Consider the following 25,065-nt stretch of genomic DNA (forward strand, 5'->3'; position numbering starts at 1 on the left):
TAATTCTGAACAGCTTACCTTGTAGTCTGGGTGTAAACGAAATAAGGAATTACAAAATTCAAGCAACACTTTAATTCATGATCTCTTACCCACTAATCATCCAAGCTGGACCAGGTTTATTTTCATAATCTATACACTGCCACAGAGAAGAATACCCTCACAGATCTGTTGCAAAATTAAATGATCACTTTGAAAAGTGCTGCTTTACATTTATTTGACCCCATCTTTCAACAACCTCAAATGTTTGTCTTTATTTCTATAAAAGTAAACATTAAATAAACAACTCTGTCAAGTTCACAATCCTGAAGCACTTTTTTGTTTTTATCCTTAAACTCCACAGTAATAGCAACAACCATTTAATTTATACAGGGCCAACTTTAGCTAAACTTTAAGTGTTTAATATTTTTTGTGCTCAATATCTATAAAATCCTGGACTATTTTTTGCACATTTTCACCATGCAATGCCTGCAGGAAGGGAGCTAATGCAGCTGAGCGATTCAGGTTGTGTTAATTAAAATGGATAAAACCCTGCAATCTGCCATTGTAGCCAATGGGAGAGAGTGGGTTGCAGCTATGTTTTGGCAAGATTGGCAGGGAGGTGGTGGTGTGTATATATGTGTAGCAGCATGTGTGAAGGGGTATAAGTGGTCTCTGGTTGGTGAGTGTGTGTGTGTGTGTGTGTGTGTGTGTGTGTGTGTGTGTGTGTGTGTGTGCGTGTGTGTGTGTGTGTGTGTGTGTGTGAGAATGAGCATATGTCTGCTTGGGGGTCACAGTGGGGGGGGGTTAATTAAGGGATGAGTAGAGTAAGGGCTGTGTGCAAGTGTGAGGGTGTGGATAAATGAATGAATTAATGTTGTCTCAGAGTGATCAAATGAGGAGGGTGTCACGTACAGTGTGTTTGTGTGTATGTGTGTGTGTGTGTGTGTGTTTGTGAATGTCTGCATGTATGAAGGAGAGTGCATGAGGGGTGCTGTACCCATGCAATGCATGACCTTGTCAGTGGTAATTACCACTAAAAAGTGCTGTTAACATTTGCGGTAATTACACCAGATTCAGAGGAATGCGCATTAGTTGATAATGAGTTCTTCCTCATTGCAGCTAAACTTGCCTCTAAAACTGGATTTTCTGCATAACTACAACTTTTGGCCACTGCAGTTTATGTGAGTGCAGGGATTTATTCTGAACCACAGCCTGTATTTTATATATAAAATATTCAGCAACAGCAGAAAGACAATAAGAATAAAAGGGGGAATTGCAGCACTGGATGAACTTACATTTACGATTTGTAAATATCAAACTGCACCTCTAGTTTCAAATATATTGTACTTTTACATCTCTTTTTTATGAGTAAGAAAGAGTAAACCCTAAAAAAGCAACTGTCCATACCTACTGGCACTCTCAAAGGAAGCTGACAGCTTTACGCACAACCTTAACAACATGTAAATTCAAACACATGAAACACAGTAACAATTTAACATATGTGTATAGCATTTGTGCTATCTTTTTAATACTGCAATGTATAACAGCAAAATCTCAGCTATTCTCAGTCACTCTTAAATTGCAACCTTCTTCTTTTACAGTAATGCATAAATTCAAAGGCAGGAAATAATGCTGTAATATTGTTTTAAGACACATAATTATAGTCTTGTTACATGTATATAAAGCATTTCAGTATTCCGTTACATACATTCTCAAATACTTGCCAGTTTCTTTTGACTTCACAGTCGTATTTGGGAGGTCTAGCATAAAGGTCACAGTCTACCTTCCCAAACGTACTCACTTGGCATTACTGTATCAAGCAAAGCCTGTATTCACACATTTTAGTAAAGCACACAACACAATCCTAACTTATAACAATCTCCACACAAGTCAAATATTTTAGTGCTAGCAATAGCCTTCTCACCAAGTAATTCAGTAAAGTAGATAAATAGTTCGTTTCTTGCCATTAACAGCCCCGACAAACAGATGAAGGGTGGAATTCATAGTCCTCCTTGCAGCTATACAACTAGTATTGCTTACTTTAAGGAGAAAAACATTGCTTACAATTAATGCAAATCAGAGACAAGCACACTCAGCAATGGCTCTAAACTCCATTAAAACCTAATTTATATCGCTAAGTATCTATTATTCAAGCAGTTTAAATAACTATTAAGGTGAGCACTCTAAATATACAAAAACACTTATATACAATACACACCCACATACACACACATATATATATATATATATATATATATATATATATATATATATATATATATATATATATACACAAATACATACACGCACACATATATATGGGTGGGTCTATATTACACCATCGAAACACTGTCTAACAGCGAACACCACATTGTCGACAAGTATTCAGCGAAATTCACTTCCAAGATTTGCTGAATACTTAAAGAGCAAACACGTAGTTGGCCAGCTACACAATTTTGCCCTTTTCTCCACTGTAGTGTGGTCTCAGAGTTGGTATATTTAGTTGGGGGGTGTGGGAGGGGCAACCCCCCCACATGGGTAAGTTTGGTTTACGTAGATTTAGCTCCGATGGGTTGTGGGGTAAATATTTGTTTGCCCATTAAGTATTCAGCGAATCGCGGAAGTGAAGTTTGCTGAAAACATGACAATGTGGTGGTCGCTGTTACAGTGTTTCAGCGGAGTAATATAGACCCTACGGGTGTAGTGCATGTGAGTGAATGCCCCAAAGGCTGACCACGTTTTTGACTTGCAGTTTTGAATAAATGGTTTATGTATCCTCCAGTAAGACTGAACACGGTGTTTGGAATTGACAGGTAATCTGGTGGGATTGATTCTGAGGGTGGCTTTGTTCAGTGGGCTGTTATTGTTTTTGGGGATAATTGTGGCAGTTGGCAGTACTGTGTTATTATGTGCTGTTGTGAATCACTGCTGGTGCATTTCTCACTGTGCACCAGCGGTGATTTCTGTTTTATTTATTTATTTATTTTTTGGTGGGGGGGGGGTTCTCTTCTGATCAATTTGGTATAACTGTAGAGTTAATATATTTAAGTCTTAGGAGTGTGGGGGACTTGAGCCCCCCCCCCCCACATGGGGGTGCAAAGGGTCCTGAAAAACACTTGTATTTGATGTTCAGCATAGGTTAGCAGTTTTGTTTTGCTTTCAGTGTATTTGTTGCCTCTGTTTTGTATGTTTGGTGCTTTGTTTTCATTTATTTGACAGTTGCTCTTTTTTAGTAGTCAACCGTACATGATATATATATATATATATATATATATACACACACACACACATATATATATATATATATATATATATATATATATATATATATTTATACACACACACACACACACACACACACACACACACACACACACACACACACACACACACATAAATACACAGATATATACGCGCATGTATATGTTTGTTTAAACTCAGTCCAGAAGTCAGCATGTGGCAGCATCCTACTGTTCTGACTGCAGCTGTGACATCTTGCATTATATTTAAATAGTAACAGAAAGGCAGCACACACAACGTAAAATATGTGTTATTTATACATTGCTAGGCAGTACTGAAACAGTCTGCAGACCTTCTTTATTTTAACTGTATGTAGCTGCTGCTTGACAGCTCTCAATCGGGCTGTCATACACCACTGCTTTGCAGCCAGCTTGACAGCTGTCTTACTGGAGTTGTGGCATTCTGCTTTGCATTGTATTGCATAGGACAGCTGTAACCATGCTACACTTCTCTGACTGGAGCAGTGACATTTGGGGGATTTTGACAACTGTCCATGTCAAGTAAGGCAAGTGAAAAACATGCCCTCACATGATGTTCCATGGCTGCTGTGGTGATAACATTGAAAGGACAGAGATAACTCAGCATGCACCCCATCTAATCACAGGTATTAAACATAACACTGAACACAGCATAAACAGCAGTGTAGGAGCTGTTGAACTGATATCTATTTTGCAGTAAGGAAGAGCCTACATCCAGAATGCTACACGGAATCCTCAAGAATGCCACATACTTACAGTGAAATAGTGCAATATGTGTGCGTGTGCACTTGTGCAGACGTGCGCAAGCATATGTGGTGGAGAGACAATGGCATTAGTCTGCAGGATTCTGATAAAACTGTACACTCTTTAGACCCCCAACAAATAAGTGCAGGGCAAAATGTGGGACAAGACAAGAGAAAGTCTATGTGAGTAGGTACATGATTATTCAAGATGTTCTATCTTACAAAGAATTACACATACCCAGACATTCAGAAACACTGCCTACAAGTTTTTATGGCATGCAGCTCAATCAAGTTCACTCTTAAAACAGGGAGTTACTGCTAACATCCATTTTTATGCTAACTAAATTTGCTTACAGAAAGAATGACATCAGTCTGGTAACTGCACAGAGGTTTTATTGTAGCAGGATCATTTCTGTTACAGCTCGCTTGCTTGCTCTCTCATAATTTTCTCCAGTATTTTATATGGTACTTGCAAAATGATTAAAATAACCTACCTAAGAAGGAGAAAATGTCCAGGTGGTGACATATTCAGCTGAACAGACTCCCTTAATAAGCTCATAAGAGGTGGGAAATTCTCCTGCAGTGCTGTAGCTGGAAGTCTGCAATCAGAAAACAATGAGACAATGACGGAATGAAAATGCATCTCAAAACTAGTATTACTTCACATACATACCAAGTTCAGAGTGAAAAGTGATTAGTTGAAAATATAACATAACATGCTGAGCACAATTACATGCAAGTAGAAAAAAATAAAATAAATGGGTACATAATCCCAGGTGCCAAAAGCAAATCTGAAATTGGAAAAAAGAAAACCAACAAATCAAAATAAACTGCCAGGTCTTCTTTCACAACAGTCATCCAATGGAATAAATCATCCAAATGAAAACTGGTAGGTACTTTATAAGCAATACATATACAATAAATAAATAAATATTTATTTATATTTTAAATTAAAAAAAGAAGTTATGTACTCACCATAACGCTCCATCTGAGTAGTTGTACTTCATTGTCTTCAACCTGTGGGAATACGGATCCGTATCGGATCCGAGCCGGCAAATAATTACTAGCATCAGCTCCGAGCTCCAGACTCCTCCCCTTAGCCATAATACACCTCCACTGCCTTCCATCCCCAGATCGAGTTTGCAGAACTTATACTTAGAACCCGACCTGATAACATACTTGTGACCTATACTACAGCCCGTAGGCTGAACATGCTCCAAGGTCCGGGGGAAGAAGGTAGGGACGGTTGAAGACAAATGAAGTACAACTACTCAGATGGAATGTTATGGAGTGCATAACTTCTTTATCTGAAGTAGTTTACTTCATTTGGTCTTCAACCTGTGGGACAGGGTCCCCAGCTACTAAAATCCTGGGAGGCCCTCATGGAAGGATATTTCAGAGCACCACAGAGCCAAAGGATGCTCTCCTTCTAGATGTCAAATCCAATTTTGTAATACGTATGAGAGGAGGACCAAGTAGCTGCAGAGCAAATGTCACCCTAGACCAGAAAGCTGCAGACGTAGCCATGGATCTAGTGGAATGAGCTTTAACCTGACCTGGGGAAGACATGCCTTTGTCCTTACAGACCTGCAGGATGCATGAAGAAATCCACCTAGCTATAGTGACCTTGGAAATAGGTTTGCCCAAAAAGGGTCTATAGAACGAAACAAAACTGATCAGATTTAAGAACATTTTTTGTCCTGTGTAAATAGAATATTAATTGTCTATGAACATCCAACATGTGTAGTTTGTATTCTATCCTGTTGGTAAAACTGGGAAAGAACACAAGCAAATTTATAGTCTGATATTGACTGGTGACGCCACCTTAGGAAGAAAAGATGGGTTGGTTTGAAGGGAAACTCTATCTTTATGAAAAATCATGTATGGGAATTTTATGGACAAGGCCAAAATCCTTCTAGCAGAGGTAATCGCCACCAGAAAAGCTGTTTTCCACGACAGAAATTTTAGATCTGCAGTTGCAGCAGGCTCAAAAGGTGGAGCGACCAGAGCTTGGAGAACCACAGAAAGGTCCCACGGGGGGACAGGATCTTTGAAGGGGGCGTAGCAAAAAAGTGCCTTTAATAAAGGCTTTACACAGTCTAGAAGATGCCAAGGATGCAGAATTCTCACCCACATGAAAATTAGAAATGGCAGCCAAATGAACTTTGACAGTAGAAGAACTAGCTCCATACTGGAAAATATCAGCTAGAAAATCAAGAATGGCAGAAATAGGAGCCGTAAAAGGATCTAAACTCCCCTGAGAGGCCCAGAAAGAAAAACATTTCCATTTGCTGCGATAAACCTTTTTGGTAGAAGACTTATGAGCAGCTACCAAAATAGGTTTAACTGAGGAGGAAAATCCAGGAGTCCTAGCTATCATGGGAACTGGAGCAGCCAAACTGTGAGCTACAGGATGTCCAGACTTGGATGAGGCACCCCCAATAGGTGTGAAATCAGATCCTGAATGGGATCTAGGATCCACGGAGGAGCCAGAAGGTGAGACCAAAGGAAGGGAAACCATACCTGGCGAGGCCAGAATGGGGCAATGAGGATCACCTTGCTCCCCAGTCAATAAGCTTTCTGCAGAAACTCGGGATGAGAGGAACTGGTGGGTAAGCATGAACTAGAGCGTCTCTGGGGGACTCCCCCGGCGGGGGCTTCAGAGCGAAAAACCTGCTGCACTTCGCATTGGAAGGAGATGCAAAGAGATTGCAACAAAGTTGACCCCACTCGCTGAAGGTCTATTCTGCTACTGATAGATTCAGAGACTACTCGTAAGGCATCAGAATGGTCCGACTTAGCCTGTCCGCTAGACTGTTGGACCATCCTGGAATGTGCATTGCGATGAGAAAGTGACCGGTGGAGATTGCCCATTCCCACACTCTCATGGCCTCGTGACAAAGGGGATAAGATCTGGTCCCCAAGGGGGACCACAGGCCTTGGACTGCCCTGCCCGAACAATGCCCCCCCCACCCAAGTTGGGAGGCATCCGTGGTCACTGTGATTTAGGCCGGGGCTGGAACAAAGGACCGTACCTCCAAAATGTCCAGAGAGCTCATCCACCATATGAGGGACGACCGACACACTTGACTCAAGTGTATAGGATATGTTAGTGGTAATCCAACAGGGACCACTGAACACTGAAGAATCCGCATGTGTAGCCGAGCACATGGAAGGAGAGTTATGGTCGCCGCTATAGAGCCTAGGGCACTCAACACTGATTCTGCTGTCGGGAGGTGAGATCAATAAATTAGGGAGACATGCATCCTGAGGTTTTGAACTCTCTACGAGGTCAGGAACACTTTGCACTGTAGTGTGTCTATCCTGGCATCAATGTAATCTATCACCTGTACAGGCTCTATTAGAGACTTGACTGTGTTGATTGTGATACCCAAACTCAGGGCAAGTGTCAGAAAGTAATCCCTGGTTTGGAAAAGTAGATGCTTGGTGGGAGCAGTGAGGAGCCAATCGTCCAGGTACGGATAGACCTGAATCCCCTGAAGCCTTAGGTGAGCCGATACAACCGCCATCACTTTGGTAAACACCTTGGGGGCTGTGGTGAGACCAAAGGGTAGGGCTCGAAATTGATAATGATTAGCCCCTAGCCGGAAGATGGAGGAACCTCCTGGAGCTTCTGTGCATTTTTATGTGATAGTAAGCATCCTGGAGATCTAACGAGCACATCCAGTCGCTCTCTTGCAGGTATGGCATGATGGACTGGAGTGTGACCATCCAGAACTTTTGTTTGGCAACTGACAGGTTCAGGGAAGAGAAGTCCAGGATGGGCCTTAAGTCTCCTGTTTTCTTTGGCACCAAAAAGAACCTGGAGTAGAAGCCCGATCTGGACTGATCTGGGGGGACGGTTTTGATGGCTCATTTTCCTAGCAGCTTGGAAATTTCCTGTACTGCTGCCTCCCTTTGCATGGGTGGAATGTCCGGGAGGCATTTGGGAGGTATGGGGGAACCCACGAAGGGGAAAGAATATCCCCTGGATATGATTTGAAGCACCCAGCGGTCTGTTGTTATGGACTCCCATGCCGCTGGGTGCATGGACAATCGTCCCCAGACTGCCTCCAGAGTAGACAAGCTGGCCAACCCCTCAGGGTTACTGCCCAGGTCTGTCCGAGAATGGTTCTCGAGACCCGAAGTTTCATGGACCCCCTCGGCCTCTGGGCCTGCATCCATTCTGTCCCCCTCTGCCTCTAGAGGAAGAAGAGCCCTGAGTGTCCTGGGAATAATGAGACTTCCAGAACCACATCTTCTTTTGCCCTCTCTGGTTCCGGGAAAAGGACCTTTGAGGGTTAGAGAAGCAGATCCCGATGGCAGACAGTGTCTTCCCATCCTTCTCACTCTGGACTAGTGTCTTCTTTGCGGTCTTACCAAAAAGAGTCGAGCCGTCATAAGGGGCATTGGCAAAGGACGCCTTAAAGTGTTTGGTGAATTGGTACAACCTGAGCCAGGTGTTACACCTCATGGACACACCAGACCCAGCCGCCCTAGCCGTTCCTTCCATAACATGGGAGAGGAGTCGCATGGACGTATTTGATACTGCTCTCAGAGTGGCCATTTTCTCTGAGAACAAAGCCTTGTCCTCCTGCGACATGGACTTGGGTGGAGACTCCTCCAGCACCTTCACTAGATCGCGTTGGAGTCTCGTGACATGGGCAGAGTAGTTCAGTGCCCTTATTGGAAAGGTAGCTGAAGCATACACCTGCTTCTATAGGCCGTCCATCATCCGTGACTTTCGGTCAGAAGAGTGGACCGAGGAACTTTCCTGAGATAGTTCCTTCTTCATGGCTGCTGCTGCTACCACCATGGCGTCCACTGTGGAGCCCTTGTTCCAGGAATAGGGGGACTCAGAACCTTATCAGGGCGCTTGGGGATCGGCTCCATGGGATCTGGTTCCTTCCACGCCCGCGAGGTAATCAAAACCACTAAAGGATCCGCGGGAGGGGACACCCAAGATGTAGACAGGCCCGGGCTGAAAGCCTCCAGAAACACAGACTCATCAGAGGAGGGCTTGGGGGCAGACCAACCTCCTCGTTGGTGCAGGATCTCCTTGATGTCTCCAAAGGATACATCGTCAGGAGGTGATTTTGGGAAGCCCTCCCCATCATCTAAATCTGTGTCCTTGGTTAGGGACTCGGGGGAGTCCAAGTGCATTCTCTTGTACGTATGCTTGTGAGGCACATCTCCTGTGGGGGTCTACGGGGAGCGCTCGTAAGCCATCTGTTCCTCTGGGGGAACTGTCTTGGGCTCTTCAGGCACATGCTGTCCCCTCTGGTAAGACAATGGGGACTGCAGACTGAGCAAAAGGGGTCTGGGCGGAGTCTGAGGGGGGCGGTCAGGGGCCTTGATTCGATGCAGAGGACCCGTTCTACCACATCGAACACAGGAGGAGAGCGGACCTCCTGGAAAGCTAATAAAGAGGCAGTCTCCCCGGATCTGAAGCGAGAATCGGAGCCATACCCAAAGTGGACGGAGCTTCAAGGGAGGGAACCTGGCCGACAAAGTCAGAGCCGATGGACAAGGTTCCACTCCCTCAGACCTGACACCCAGGCTCTGGCTCCGAGAGCGGTTCAGATCTGAACTGGTCAGATCCGAGATGCTCCAGGCAGCTGTCGGTGTCGAGGACACAAGGACCATCGGCACCGACCCCCTGACCAAGGCCAACCTCGGAGCACAGAACTCTGAAGCTGAAGGTCAGATCGGGGAAGGAGAAATGGGCTGAAAAAAGGGAAGCGAGCTCCCCCCTCCTGAGGGAGGGGGGGCTGGCAAGACCCCCATCTGGATCTGTGTATGGATAAAGTGCCTCAACATCTTATCCAGATCCATGTCTGATAAAGAACGGGTCGACCGAGATGAGGCCACGGACTCTGACCTGGCCGGTCGGGGAACCGAGGTCTGGGAGACTGAACGTGTCCCCTCCGGCTCCGGGGAGAACCTCGGAGACCGAAGCTGAGGGGAGTCACGGGTCCGTGCAGACTTGCTCGGGGACAAGAGGTCCAGGGACCTCTTTTACTTTTCCTTTGTCTTCGACTCTCTCTCCTGCGCTCTACTTCTCCTCTGCTCTGCTACCACAGGCTTAGATGCAGGAGTTTGAGTCCCAGCCTGGGAGGGAGGGGAAGCCAGAGGGAGAGAAGCAGGAGATGCAGCCACAGCAGCCACTGTGACTGAAGCCAAAGACAAGGAAGGAGGATCAGTGGCAGGCAGAAGACCTTTGAGGGCCAACTTTGCCTTTCTATCCTTCAAAGCTCGGGATTGAACCCTGCACAAATGGAGCACTCCACATTAAGGTGGGCAACACCTAAGCACAACACACACACACAGAGTGTGGCCATCTGCTGGGGAGAGCTTTTGGCCACACTCTGTGCAGTGCTTAAAGATAAGCTTTTCAGCCATACTATCAAACAGGAAGCCTTAAAAAAAAGAAACAGACAGACGAAAAACTTTTTTTCTTTAAACTAAAAACACACCCACTCACTACACTAGACTGACTAAGGGGGGGGGGTCACCACAGACAACATACTCTAAATTAACTACAACTACAAACCTACACTAGACACCAAAGCGTTGGGAGGGGAAAAAGGGTACCTATACTAACCTGAAACGGCTAAAAGTAACAGAAAGTTTAGAAAAACTTACAATCAAAATCACCCTGCTAGCTGGAGCTCTAGAGACATGATGTTTTACATATCGCAGCAAACGAGATCTGGGGATGGAAGACAGTGGAGGTGTATTATGGGTAAGGGGAGGAGTCTGGAGCTTGGAGCTGATGCTAGTAATATTTGCCAGCTCGGATCTGATACGGATCTGTATTCCCACAAGTTGAAGACCAAATGAAGTAAACTACTTCATATCTACTTTTTGGCAACAGTCAACTCTTCTAGCAACTTAAAGGAAAACTCCATCCTAGAACTACAAAAAAATTGTTTTCATTCTGTCTTTGTTGCCTGACCTATTTTAACACCTCATAATCACTCTAAGTGCTTTATGTGTAATTTTAGCCTGTTTTCCACAACATGGCAGCCAAATGGGCTTGACGCATCAACATGATTTTGTTCTCCCTGAACCCATTCCCTTTCCTTATAATGCTTTGTATGACTCATGTCAGACATATGAAAGTACATGTGAATTCCCATGCCACTGACATAATGGGATTTTCTGTACCTTCTGTCCCTATTTTTATAATTCCTCCCTAGCTAAATTGGACCATATACTAGTCATATTTACCGTAAGACTGAACCCCAAAGCATCCTCCAATAACTTGGTATTCAGAGATCATGCTAAGGCCAATTTACTAAAACTGAGTGATAACCTGACTAAATTCAATATCCCCTTTAAATCTGGTGACACCTATACATATGCGGAATCCTTTACCATCACATTCTATGCAAATGTAATTAGCTGTATAGATGCATCCATTTTCCTCTGAAATAAATATAATGCCAAATTTAAAAATAAACCCTTGTGATAGAACCCAAAAATAAAAATGCTCTGCAATAACAGAAAAAAGCTTATTGTGTGTAATAATAAATGTAGCTCTCTAGATGCTAAAAATGTCCTTGCTAAACTAAACAGGGAACTCTGGACCCTGATTAAATCAAGCAAAGCTAGATATGAGGTAATAATAGCTACCCAGGCAAAAGACAAACACCAAGTCTCCTTAATTAATTGGTTAATTTGTCTTTAATGACCAGGAAAGTCCAACTAGGCAAAGTACATTTTCAGCAGTGGCCTGGGGAGAAATGCTCCGGCACTAACATTTAAGATCAAAACTTTTTTTTTTTTTTACGAAGACACATTACAAAGATAACTCTTAAGATATTTGGATACAGACAACTGTTCTGTACTGACACTATACAGAGATAAAATTGTATTTCTTTTTTGGTGACATACATGACATATTCCTAGTATAAAGCATTTAGTATGCAAAAAGTTTAACTACAACATATTTGGGAAGCAGACATTACATATGACTTAAAAGACATGGACAATAAGAGTTAGACAATAGATGTTAGGAATAAACAAAACTGAGGTAAGAAGTATTAAATATTAGTCGGTAGGTACATAATACTTAAAGTTAGAAGAGTGAGACAGGCATTGTATAGGCAATGAGTGAAGGATAGTGGGGTAATAATATTACGGAGTACAAACTGACAAAGAAGTTGGTTATAAGAGAGTGGTGGAAAGCATTTGAAGGAGATGGATAAAGTGGGAAGGTCAGAAGGAAAATGAACTGTAACGCAGGGAGCAAGACAGAAAGGCAATTGAAGAAGAGTGGTAAAAAAAAGAAGTTATGTCTTACCATAAAGTTCCATCTGTATTGTTGATCCTCGTTCAGTCATTATGCATGGGTATCGGTTCCGAACTCGGAACCGAGCTGGCCATTTTCCAAGCTCGCGTCAGCTTCAAACTCTCGAGCTAAACTCTTACCCACAATCCCCCTCTCTCTGTTACCTCAGACTGAGTTTGCAAGTCAAAGAAGGTAGAGGCTACCTCTGGTCAAATAACCTAAGAGAACCGGATGGTGAGATCCACTAGAAACCACAGGAGGGGGAAGGAGGGAGGGTCGTAATGAATGAACAAGGATCAACAATACAGATGGTATGTTATGGTAAGACATAACTTCTTTATCTGATATTGTTAATCCTCGTTCATTGCTTACACATGGGACAGAGTCCCCAGCTACCTCTATTCCTGGGAGGATCTCATGGAAGGACATTCCTGAGCACCATAGAACTGAAAGATGCTCTTCCCCTGGAGGCCAAATCCAGTTTGTAATGATTGATGAATGTATGAGGCGTAGCCCAAGTTGTAGCTGCACAGATGTCATGTAAAGAAGCTCTGGCATGGAAGGCAGCAGAAGTTGCCACCGACCTTGTTGAATGAGCTTTCATGGTAGTAGGCAACGAGACATTACATTGTGTATAAATGAAGGTCACACAGTCCTTCAACCATCTAGCTAATGTGACCTTAGCAACCGTAGATCCTAATCTAGGTCCAGAAAAGGCCAAAAATAATGGTCAGATTTATGAAAGGGTTTAGTCATGTTTAAATAAAATGGATTTGCCTCTGTATATCTAGGGTAGGTAGGCAATACTGTCCTCTGTTTGAATGATTGGGAAAGAAAACTGGCAAATTCAATGGCTTGATTAATGGACATTTCAGAGATCACTTTAGGCAAAAATGACGGATTAGTTCTCAGACACACTCTATCTCTATGAAAAATCAAGTATGGACTCTTGATACATAAAGCTTGAAGTTCAAAAATACTTCTGGCAGAAGTAATAGCGACCAAAAACAAGGTTTTCCATGACAAATACTTGAGGTCGCAAGAAGAGGCTGGTTTGAAAGGTGACACTGTCAGAGCTTGTAGAACTAATGATAAATCCCATGGTTGAAGAGGTTCTCTAAAAGGTGGCTTCAGATGATTCACACCTTTTATGAAGGTCTTGCACAATTTACGTGACATAACAGAGGAATCTTGGACACCCTCATGAAAATTAGAAATTGCAGCCAAATGAACTCTAATGGTAGAGGCCGATAGACCTGATTCAAACAGGTCGGCCAGATAGTCTAGTATAATCGACACTGGTGCTGAAAAGGGGTCTACTTGTTTATCTTTCAGCCAACAAGTAAATCTTTTCCACTTGCTCAGATAAGTAATTTTAGTGGAAGACTTATGAGAAGCAGTGAGACGATCACGTACTGGTAAAGAAAGATCATTCTGCCTGGCAATCAAGGGAATTTGAGTAGCCAAGCCGTGAGCTTCAGGCTGTTCAAGTTGGGATGAATCAGGTTCTGTGGGTGTGAGATCAACTCTGGGGTTGGATGGAGAATCCATGGTTGATCTAGTAGGTGAGGCCAAAGGAAGGGGAACCAAATCTGTCGAGGCCAATATGGTGCTGAGGATCACCTTGCTCTTCAACCAACGGGCTTTCTTCAGAAATTGGGGAATGAGGGGAAAGGGTGGAAATGAGTAAAGAAAACCCGAGGGTCGATCGTGGACTAGAGCGTCCCTGGGTGACTGTCCCAGAGGAGGAATCAGGGTGAAGTAGTTGCTGCATTTGTAGTTGGTCAGGGATGCAAAGAGGTCGCAGCAAGGACAGCCCCAGCGGTGGAAGATCTCCGTCGCTATCAAGGGATTCAGGGACCACTCATGAGGTTGAAGAATGCACCTGCTGAGTCTGTCTGCTATCACGTTGGAACTCCCGGGAATGTGCATTGCTAGAAGAAAATGGTTGGTAGCCATTGCCCATTGCCATATCCTCATGGCCTCTCGACAAAGGGGGTAAAATTTGGTTCCACCTTGCTTGTTGATGTACCAGACCACTGCCATGTTGTCTGATTGAATCGTAATTGTCCCAGACGGCAGCAGGGGATGGAATGCTTGCAACGCCCTCAGCTCTAGAACATTTATATGCAGATGGGCCTCCAGTTCGGACCAAGTGCCTTGGACTCTCTGTCCCTGACATAGCCCCCCCACCCCATCAGGGAGGCGTCCGTGGTCACTCTGGCCTTGGGTTGCTGGGGGGAGAAGGGGCGAGACCATTGTGAGAGATTGTGTGTCATCCACCAATTTAAATCCTGATTGCACCTGTGGGTTACTCGAATCATGGCTGAAAGAGGATGCTGAAAAGGATACCATTGGGTGAGCAGTAGCCATTGTAGAAGCCTCATGTGAAACCTGGCCAGGGGAACAATGGTGATGGAGGCTGCCATGGAACCCAACAGCTGTAGAACCGAGTGAGCCGTGGATTTTTCCTTTGAAAGGATTGGAATTAGTTGTTGCTTTATCCTTAGAATTCTGTGCTCTGGAATAGCAGCTCTGCAGTTTTTTGTGTCCAAGATAACCCCTATGAATTCTATCGACTGAGATGGGGTGAGATTGGACTTTTGCCAGTTTTGGTTATGCCTAGCCTTTGAGCAGCGAGGAGAGAGTATGCCAGAGATTTTTCCAGTAGATGTCTGGTGGGGGCGGAAATGAGCCAATCGTATAGGTATGGAAACACCTGGAATCCTTGAAGTCGCAAGTGAGCTGTGACAACTGCCATGCACTTTGTGAACACTCTGGGGGCTGTAGAGAGTCCGAAGGGCAGTATTCTGAACTGGTAGTGACTGGCTCCCGCACAGAAGTGCAGAAATCTTCTTGATGGCCTGTCCAGCTTTATGTGGTAGTACGCATCTTGAAGATCTATAGAGCACATCCAATCGTCTTTTTCCACAAGTGGGAGGATAGACTGTATTGTGACCATCAGGAATTTTTGTACTCTCACAAACTTGTTCAATACACTGAAATCCAAAATTGGTCTCCAGTCCCCGGTTTTCTATGGCACCAAAAATAGTTGAGTAGAATCCGGATCCTATCTGGTCTGAAGGGACTATTTGGATGACTCATTTTCTTAGCAGCTTTTGTATCTCTAGTGCTGCTTCCTCCTTTTGACTGGGTGGAACGTCGGGAAGATTTTTTGAAGGGACAGGACAAAGATCGAAGGGGATATGGTAACCTTTGGTTATTATCTTTTGTACTCAAGAATCGGTGGTGATGGTTAGCCAGGCAGAAGGGTACAAGGAGAAACGTCCCCCAACCACCTCCAGAGGAAAGAAGTTGGGCCGCTCTTCAGGAGCGCTGGTAGGATTGACCAGGGAAAGAATCCCTGGAACCATGGTTACGCGGATCCCCTCTACCCCAAAAACAGCATCTTCCCTGTGAGTTTCCCTGTCTGCCTCTGTGGGAGAACTCGGCCTGTGTGTCACGGAAAGGACCCTGAGATTTCTTGAACCATATCTTCCCGCTATTTTGGTTTCGGGAGAAAGCACATTGAGAGGAAGAATAATGGACACCTACGGCACAAACGGTCTTACCATCCTGTTCACATCTGGCTAGTGTGCTTTTAACTTTGGGCCCAAACAATGAGGAGGCCTCAATGGGGGCATTAAGAAAAGAAGACTTAAAGGGTTCCGCGAAGTTGCACAAATGCATCCAGGCGTGTCACCTCAAGACCGCAGCTGAACCCGCTGCTCTAGCTGCTCCTTCTGATGCGTGAGATATCAGTCGCATAGAGGAGTTAGATATAGACTCAATGGTGGCAGCTGAGAGGCCATTTTGTCAAGGATCTCATCAGACAAGGCACCAGCCAAGGTTTCAGACAGCTCAGAAACCAAATCCCTTTGAAGCCTGGTAAAATGTGCTATATAATTCTGGGACCTGATAGCAAAGGTCGCTGAAGCAAAGGTGCACTTCCCTATCCTGTCCAGGGCCTGGGACTCTCTGTTAGGTGGATTGTCAGTCTGGCTTTCTTCTTCTGCCAGATCCTTTTTTGTTGTGGCCGCCACCACCAAAGCATCCACAGGAAGACCTTTGGACCAATGGGGATCTGAAGCAGGAGGGGACAAGATCTTATCTGGCCTCCAGGGAATAGCTTCGATGGTATCAGGAGCCTTCCAAGCATGCTGCATGATGAGCCAGACAAGTTAATCAGCAGGTGGAGTAACCCAGTAGGTAGCGGGCCGGGGGCAAAAGGTCTGCAGGAACACAGATTTTCTCAGAGGTCAGATTAGAGGACTGCCAGTCACCTCTCTGTTTCAGGATTTCGAGGATATCACCAAAGGATACCTCAGAGGGTGACTGAGGGGATCCTTCCCCATCATCGAAATCTGTGTCTTCGGTGAGGAACTCCTCTGTGGAGTCCATGTGCTTCCTCTTACATGAACTTTTCCAGTGGACCTCCTCAGCAGGAGAAGCTGCAGAAGACAATGGAAAAAGGGATTCCTGAGGGAGTATGTCCTGTGGCCCTTGCACCTGGTGTCCGTTAGATGTGACTTGTGGAACCCAGTGTACCACAGGAGGGTGGAGGTATAGACAGTCTGGTATCTCCAGCAGCAGCGAAAGCCTTCTCCATCAGTTGGAAGACTGGTCCACCCGAAGAGGAGTGCATGTCTAGGACAGGGGTCACCCCTCCCCTAAGTGGCTCAGCCTGCCGACCCGGGGTCCCTGGATGGCTGTGGAGCAGCAAGCTATGCGTGTCACAGCTGACATCCTGGGTCATAGCAAAACTATCTTGCCATGATGGCAACTGTGGTTCCTTAGTGAGATCCATAAAGGGAACCACAGAAGGGGAAGACTGTGCTATATCCATGGACTTCAAAGGCAATGAAGAAGGAGAATAAGAAGGGGTCTTTGGAGATGGGTGATCACCTCCCAAGGAAGGATATTTCCTGAGGGGTGGGATACCTCTGGCCAAGAGTACCTGGTCCACAAGACGCAACACATCATGTTCAGAAAGGCTTCTAGTGGACCTCATGGAGACTGAGGGCGAAACAGGCCTGTCCACAGAAGAGGCAGACTCGGTGCCCATCTCATCTGACCACACAGAGGACAACGGTGCCGAGAGAGACTAGACTACTGTTGTCTGCACTGAAGAAGTCATCGGTGCCGAGGTCATTGTCTGCACCGACACAGGGATTGGTGCCAAAGTGGTTGTCGGTGCCAAAGCTGGAACCGACAAAACTGGAGTCAACAATAAAGGCGTCGGTTCTGAGGAAGATCTCGGAGCCGACGCAGTCAAGGTCTCTACGTCGACTGAACGGTCGGTGCCGATACAGTGGTAATGGTCTGAACCGAGGAGCCACTCGGTGCTGATATATAGAAGGCTGCAGGAGAAGACGGAGCCGAAATCACTAATGGAGCCGAAGGCCTCAGTGTCGAAGGTCTAGGCACCAAAAGCACTGGGGCTGTCTGCGAGAGCTCCGCAGCCAAAACTTTAGCCTTTTTAGGTTTTGGTTGGCGGGAGTCCCCAGCCAGGGACGAAGGCAAAGATTTAGCCTTAGTAGGAACATCCATTTTCTTATGGGCTCTAGCAGGGGTTGAGACCTCCGACCCAGAAATAGCCTCTGAAAAGGGAGATTTTAGAAGTCCCTTCAGTATCATCTTGTTTTTCCTTTCCAACAATGTTCTATTAGAAAAGTTCTCACAAATAGTACAGGGTGGTTCAACAGATAAATGGGAAGCTCCCAAACAATAAACACACAAAGAGTGTGCATCAGAAGTAGGCAGTTTGTGTCCACAATCAGAATACCGTTTAAACCCCGGACTACTTTTTTTTATCTGCCATGACAGCAAATTAATTAATAGAAAAGTACCAACAATGGTACAAGAGAGTACCCAAAGGTATGAGAGAGAAAAGGGAAAAAGATTACCAACGATGGTAAAGAGAGAATACCTCGCGGTAAAAGTAGTAAGGAAAAAGCAGGAAAACCGGAAGAAATTATGAACGCTAGATGCAATAGGGTAAGCGACAATAAAATATGAACTTTTCTGACAGAAAAGTAATTTGTAAGGCAATTAAACAACAATTGACTGTACTTAGCTCAAGAGAAGTAGCTTGACACGACCGGATGGCAATGCGGCAAATGAAATCTGAGGTAACAGAGAGAGGGGGATTGTGGGTAAGAGTTTAGCTCGAGAGTTTGAAGCTGATGCGAGCTTGGAAAATGGCCGGCTCAGTTCTGAGCTCGGAACTGATACCCATGCGTAAGGAATGAACGAGGATTAACAATATCAGATGGTATGTTGTATAGAAGGGGATAGAGGTAATAAAGGGATAGGGGGCATGAGATAACAAAGGAAAATGTAGTTACCCAGGTCAGAAGAATGTGCATGACCACATGTGATTTAGATGTTGTGTTAGTAAGGGCTAGAGGGTAGAAAGTTTTGGCCTTCTGCCCTTACTCTGCTGTTTTCCAAAAATCTGCTGTGGGACTACAAACGATAAGTGCTTATTTTCAACTGTTTTCTGCACTTCTGATTAACTAAAACTATTTGCTGCATATCTGTTTAAACTGTGCAACTGTATTTTAGGCTTAGTGAATTGAATCCTTACCTCTGTTCTGATCTTGTCTCCTTTTTGTTTCTCTGCTTGTTCTGTTCATTTTACTTGTTCCTGCACTTGAAAAATACTAGCATAGACTAGGTTCAGGGTCTGCTTAATCTAGTACTGTTTGTGACCTTTGGAGATTGTAGTACAATTAATCTTTTGTCTAGAGAGGAGGCCTAGCTGTGCTTCAGTTTGGTCTGATCTAGATAGAGTTACTGCTACAGAGCTCTATTTAGGGCATTTCTGATTGGATAATTTGAACTTTGGCTGGTTCCTGTTTCTCTGCCTTAAATAGGCAGTGTCTGAACCAGTTTGTGCTTGCTCAAAGCTGCAGTGAGTTAGGCCTTCTGCCCTTGCTCTGCTGTTTTTAAAAACCTGCTGTGAAACTACAAATGATAAGTGCTTATTTTCAACCGTTTTCTGTACTTCTGATGAACAAAAACAATATTTGCTGCATATCTGTTTAAACTGTGCAACTGTATTTTAGACTTAGTGAATTGAATCCTTATCTATGTTTTTGTGTTCCCATCCACCCATGCTACTGTTGTTGTAGTCTGGCGGCTTTTGAGTTGCCTGCCTCTACTATAAATTTGATATTGGACACTCCTCCCAGTACCATTGCATCAGCTCATTCTAATGAGTACAATGAGATCAGCTGTGAAGGCCCACACATTGCATCAGCTCATTCTACTGAACACTGTGAGATCAGTTGTGAAGGTCCACCCTTTTAGCTTGTTAACCTCAAATTATCTTCTGTTTCCTCACTTTCTACTTAAAAATAATGTGCCTCTTCCAACTTTATTTTGCTGCTTGTGCTTAGGTGTTCAACTGCGTTTATTCTGCTGCATTTGTTACTGCTTGTCATTAGCCTGATTAAAATGATGACAGTACTCTACTTAACTGCTGCTTTACTTGAACTGTTTTTCACTGTTGTGATTGTGATTCTATGCACTTTGTATTTCTGGTGCTCCTGCGTTTTGTAGAATAGGCTAGATTCAGACTTCCTGAATCTGGACTGTTTTGTATTAACTGAGCACTAAAACCATTTCTTCACCGAGATACTGAAAGATCTGAGGCATCTGTTGCTACTAACTTTAAGTGCCTGTTTTTGCTCTTATATAGTACTTTTAATTGTATTTGCATTCTATTGTCTGTTTGAATTGTCTGAACTGACTGTTTTTTTTACACATTTTACTGTAAACTGTACTAGTTCAGCTGTAGCATTGCCCAGTTCCAGGTTTGCTGTTTCTAGGTTTATTCTGTAACTTCTGAGCATTAAATTCAGACCATCTTTGTTGGAGAGGGCCCTTGTGCACCCTTGTGGGAAGAAAGTGCTGTCTTGGTCCCACCTGGTCGAGGGTGAAGGGATGAGAACTCAGAGAGCATCCTTATTGGCTAGTTTGAGTCAAAAGGGTTATTTATTTATTATTTATTTACTTTACATTTGTTTACCGGGAAAGTCTGACTGGATACATGTCCATTTTCAGTGGAGACCTGGGGAGGAAAGCTCCAGAAAGCAGAGTATAAATACATTAGGAACAATAGAAACATTTAGAGATAAGTATAATATGCAGTTTTCAGTAGGGTGACAAACATGGATAAAACATAGTAGACAACATCAAAATCATGCAGCTTCAATTTCAGACAATAATACACGGAGTTATGGGCTAAGTCCCTTCAAGAATTCATACACTTATTAGAGTACAAGACTGAAATGCTTAGGGAGAGTTTGCAGGAACAACGGGTGGTGTTTAGTCGGGGTTTAAGCAGGGACACTGCCAATGCTGTTGGAAGTGTAGTTTGAGGCTTTTTTTGAACTGGGTTAAAGAGGACTGGTGAGTAAGTTCGGCAGGTAGCATATTCCAAGTTTTGCCTACTGAGTTGGCGAATAGTGAGACCCCAGCTACATTTATGCTCTTAGTTGTTTGCACCAGCAGAGCGTAGTGTCCTCAGGTTGCTGTATGGTTTGATGATCTTATTTAGTGCTGGTGTTCTTTTGGGTTGATATAGCATTTTGCGGTTTATTATATTAAACCCTGCATTTGTGCTTGTTTGTGAGTAGTGCACCATCATGCACTGTTCATAGCGGTGGTTATAGATGCAAATGTTTTGCTTGTTAAATTTTCTCTTAGCACTTTGCTTGTTGTCCTCCAGAGATTTTCCGTGGCCCTGCTTGACTAAAAGGGAGAACACTAAGTCTAGCCTCTGAGGTGCCAACACATCTCTCACACACTAACCATTCCTAAGTGCAACCTCCTTTCCTGACCATATATATTTACCTAACACTATGGACAGACAATTTCCCACAATTTCTCCAGCCAATTTGGTCAATGTGGGCATGCTGAGGCAGTGTGGCAACTGCCTCATGTTCACCGACAACCCTCTACTCCTAGTCCACACAAACTCAACATGTGCAAGATGCAACTATAAACTTTGAATCCATGCTCTATCACACACCAGTCAGTACAAATGACAATGACTGGGCTGTCAGCATGCACTCACCTCGTACTCCACCCAAACCCATATCACACATACCTACATATGTGGAGGTTCTCACCAGAAATATACCTAAACACCAGAGACCTCCCAAACAAAAACACAAGCACGCTACACATAATACTTCCTCTGCAGAACACAATACACTTAATAGCTGTCACACCAGTGTCTCACCTGTCAAAACCTTAAAGCAAAATACAAAACCAAACATATTAGTCATAGGTGACTCCATTGTGAGACACACACATGTCCCTCTCACCAGGCTGGATAAGAAAAAAAAGTCACAGTCACCTGTTTGTCAGGTGTCACAATCCTCCATATCACACATGCGCTCAAGTCTCTCAAATACAGGTACTGTTATGACTCTGTCATAGACCACATTGGTGTGAATGACTTGAGACGTACCTCTCTGAACTATATGAAGAGAGACATGACTGAGCTCTTGGAGTATGTGTCTCAAGCAGGTATGTCACTAGCCTTGAGTAGCATGTTACCTTCACCTAGGATGATGCCTCAATACAAATAGAAAATGATTGACTTCAATAACTGGATTAGTTTCTGGTGTCATTCTGTCATTCCAAGGAGATACAGTATCTGTCAGTCTGGGATGACATAATCAACAGACCTCGAGATTTTGGGCACTGGCTAATGCTCTTGCCGCCCTTATAGTGCCTTTTTTTAGGCAGTGTCTCAAGGACAAAATTCCCGACGTAAAAACTCTATCTGAAAACAACCTCAAAGTTATGCTGCTAAATGACAGCAGTCTTAACATGAAACTGCACTCACTGGAAGCAGTCCTCACCTTGGAAGACTTAGACATTTGTGCAGTCATGGAAACTTGGTTCAAGGCTGTGGAGAGCACCCCAACCATACTGGGCTGCACCTCCTTCCACATGTTCAGACCACAAACTGAAGGCACAAAAACTAAAGGAGGCAGTGTATCGATATTCATTAAAGATAAATAAACCTCCAGATTGGTTAAACAGTATGATTCCCTAGAGATACTTCAGGTGCAATTAACTGTTGGTAGGACACCTGTTCAAGTCCCTGCCAGCTACAGGACCCCCTCCATGAATCAGGACACCCACTCTGCTTATTTCGATCTACTTAAGTCTATCAGCAACTAAATGAAAAAACTTCTCCAAAGCAGATTATAACCTCTTACGGGATGGTATAAATATATTTTCTGCACCTCCCCCCTCAGATGGAACTGGCAACTATGCCGAGTTCTACACCATTGTTCTATACAAACACCTGTATAACTGCATTGACTCAGCCGTACCGGAGAGGATGAAAACAAGCTCCTCAAAGAACAGCAAACCTGCCTGGTGGATAACTGCCATTAACAGGCTATACAATAAGAGGAAGTGAGCCCTAAACTGGAAACACTCCCTCCTCAGCTTAAACAAGCAAATAAGACTTCTCCAAAGCAAACTATGAATCCAAATTAGCTTCCTCGATTAAGGACAAACACAAGGCATTCTTTAGTTACATCCATAACCTAAAAGGAAAGGCCCAGATTTGTGCCAAACTGGTAGTTAATGATACCATATATACTGATCCTGTGGACATAGCTAACCTGTTAGGTGACAGGTTCTATGAAAATTTTACCCCCTGTCCCCGCCACAAGTACCCCATGACAGCCATACCAACTGTCCACTACCTTGTATCTCTGAAGAGCAGGTCATAAACACCCTCTCTAAGGTTGCATCCTACATGGCTCAAACAATAATTAGCAACATCACTGGGGACTCTTTTCAATCATAGTCCAAGCTCTGGCTTCATCCCAGCTGAATGGAAAATGGCCACAGTTATCCCTTTGCACAAAGGTGGTGCTTCCACTGACCCTGGGAACTATTAGCCTGACTATCCTTATCTGCAAGGCCATGCAGAGAACCATCATGGACCTTATCAACAAAGATATAGGTACTCTCCAAACACTTGACCCTACTCAGTTTGAATTTGTCAAAGGGAGGTCATACGTGTTAAACCTGGTGGACTTCTTTGAGATAGTCACCAAAGCCCTGGACGAGGGGAAATCTGAGCATAAAGCCTGCCTAGACTTAGCCAAGGCTTTTGACACTATCACCCAATCAGGCATCATTGACAAACTCACCCAGCTAGGTATAAACCCTTATATCATTAGAAGGGTCAGTAACTGGCTCACTGATAGAACACATAATTCAAAATATGGTAATCCATCTCCAACAGCAGACCTGTAACCAGTGGTGTTCCACAGGGAACAGTCCTGGGACCTCTACTGTTTGGAATCTATTTCTCTGAAGTACAAGCTAAAACTAAAGGTCTGTGGCTGACAAAGATGACTGCAAACTGGAGTGGTCACAGAATCTCCAAATGATATCAACATCATACAGGAGTATCTTACACAAATAAATGATTGCTGCCAAAGTCATGGCCTTAAACTCAATGCAAAAAAATGTATTATCATCCCATTCGGTAAGTGCGATGTTCCTGCTACCGCATCAATAACACCACCCTAAGTAAGCACTCAGTGGTGAGAGACCTGGGCACACAGGTTGACAGCAACCTTACCTTTGATCACCATGTTTCCACAGTGGTACGAAGGGCATTCTATATTGCTCATCAAATAAGTAAGGGCAATGCATGCAGAAAAAAATAAGTTATAACCTCTCTGTACTCTTCCCTCATCAGTCCAATAACTGAATACAATGCCAGTTTTGGTATATACCTTTCCAAGCAAATGCAGCAATTGAAGAGACCACAAAGGTTCCTCACAAAGAAAATTCAAGGTGTTCGGTATCTGCCCTATGTGGACCATCTGAAATCACTGTCACTTTATTCTGTTTCATAGAGACTACTCAGAGGCAATCTATGCCTTGCATATAAGGCAATATATGACCCTGATTTACTGATAATGCTGCATATCTGCAAGTCAAATGGTACACAGGTTACTTGCTCTAAAGACCTTAACCTGGTTTGTGACATTAATAGAACCTGCTGGAGGGATAGATTTGTCTCCCAGAGGTTACCACACCTTTGGAATGGACTCCCACTTCATGTCATACAGAGCATTTCATTGTCCCTCTTCAAAAGCAATCTGGATGACTGGATGGGTAATCATAAATTCACCCCTTGGGTTCAACCTATGACAGGGGCAATTTGTGCTAATCATTGAAATAAGGGTAGAACTTGGCCAGGCTTGTAAGGGCCCTAGGGGCATTACCCTAGTAACTTCCTATGATCCTATGGTTTGTTTTAGGTATGGTGGGGTGGTGTTAGATATATAATGGGAGTATACTAAGTCACCTTTGGAGTCATTAGTCTTTGTTGTGATGACTAAGAGTTTACTGGCTGAGTGAAGGTCTCTACCTGGACAGTAGTGCTGCAGAATATCTTTTAGTGATGGACATTTTTCTGGTGCATGTACAAGATTGTGTGGAGTAATTAGTTGTGGCTAAGTTAAACAGTTAAATAGCTCAGGACAGTTTAGTTACTTCAGGGATCATATATAAGGTTGGCAGCAAATATGGCTACTTTATTGCTAACATGCAGCGCAATATTTAGGTTTGTAAGATGTAATGTAGGCAGGTAGATGTTTCTGTTTGTCTTGCATTGTCAGGTAATGCAGAATTTCTGGTGCATTTTTTTATTACCAATTATGTTAGAAACATCAGAAAGAAATGCTCATCACTGTGCAAAGTTAACAGT

General features: G+C 43.9%; 1 protein-coding gene across 1 annotated transcript in view; it reads right to left on the reverse strand.

Moving 5' to 3' along the window:
* DOP1B (DOP1 leucine zipper like protein B) overlaps nucleotides 1-25,065 on the reverse strand; it is a 2,336,114-nt gene that overhangs the window by 660,192 nt on the left and 1,650,857 nt on the right. Inside the window, exon 25 of the mRNA XM_044071549.1 lies at nucleotides 4,495-4,599. Within this exon, the coding sequence (XP_043927484.1) occupies nucleotides 4,495-4,599 (105 nt within the window). The remainder of the gene's footprint in view (nucleotides 1-4,494; nucleotides 4,600-25,065) is intronic.

The sequence above is a fragment of the Protopterus annectens genome, chromosome 5.part0 (assembly GCF_019279795.1).
Source record: "Protopterus annectens isolate FY-2018-M chromosome 5.part0, PAN1.0, whole genome shotgun sequence".
NCBI classification, from domain to species: Eukaryota; Metazoa; Chordata; order Ceratodontiformes; family Protopteridae; genus Protopterus; species Protopterus annectens.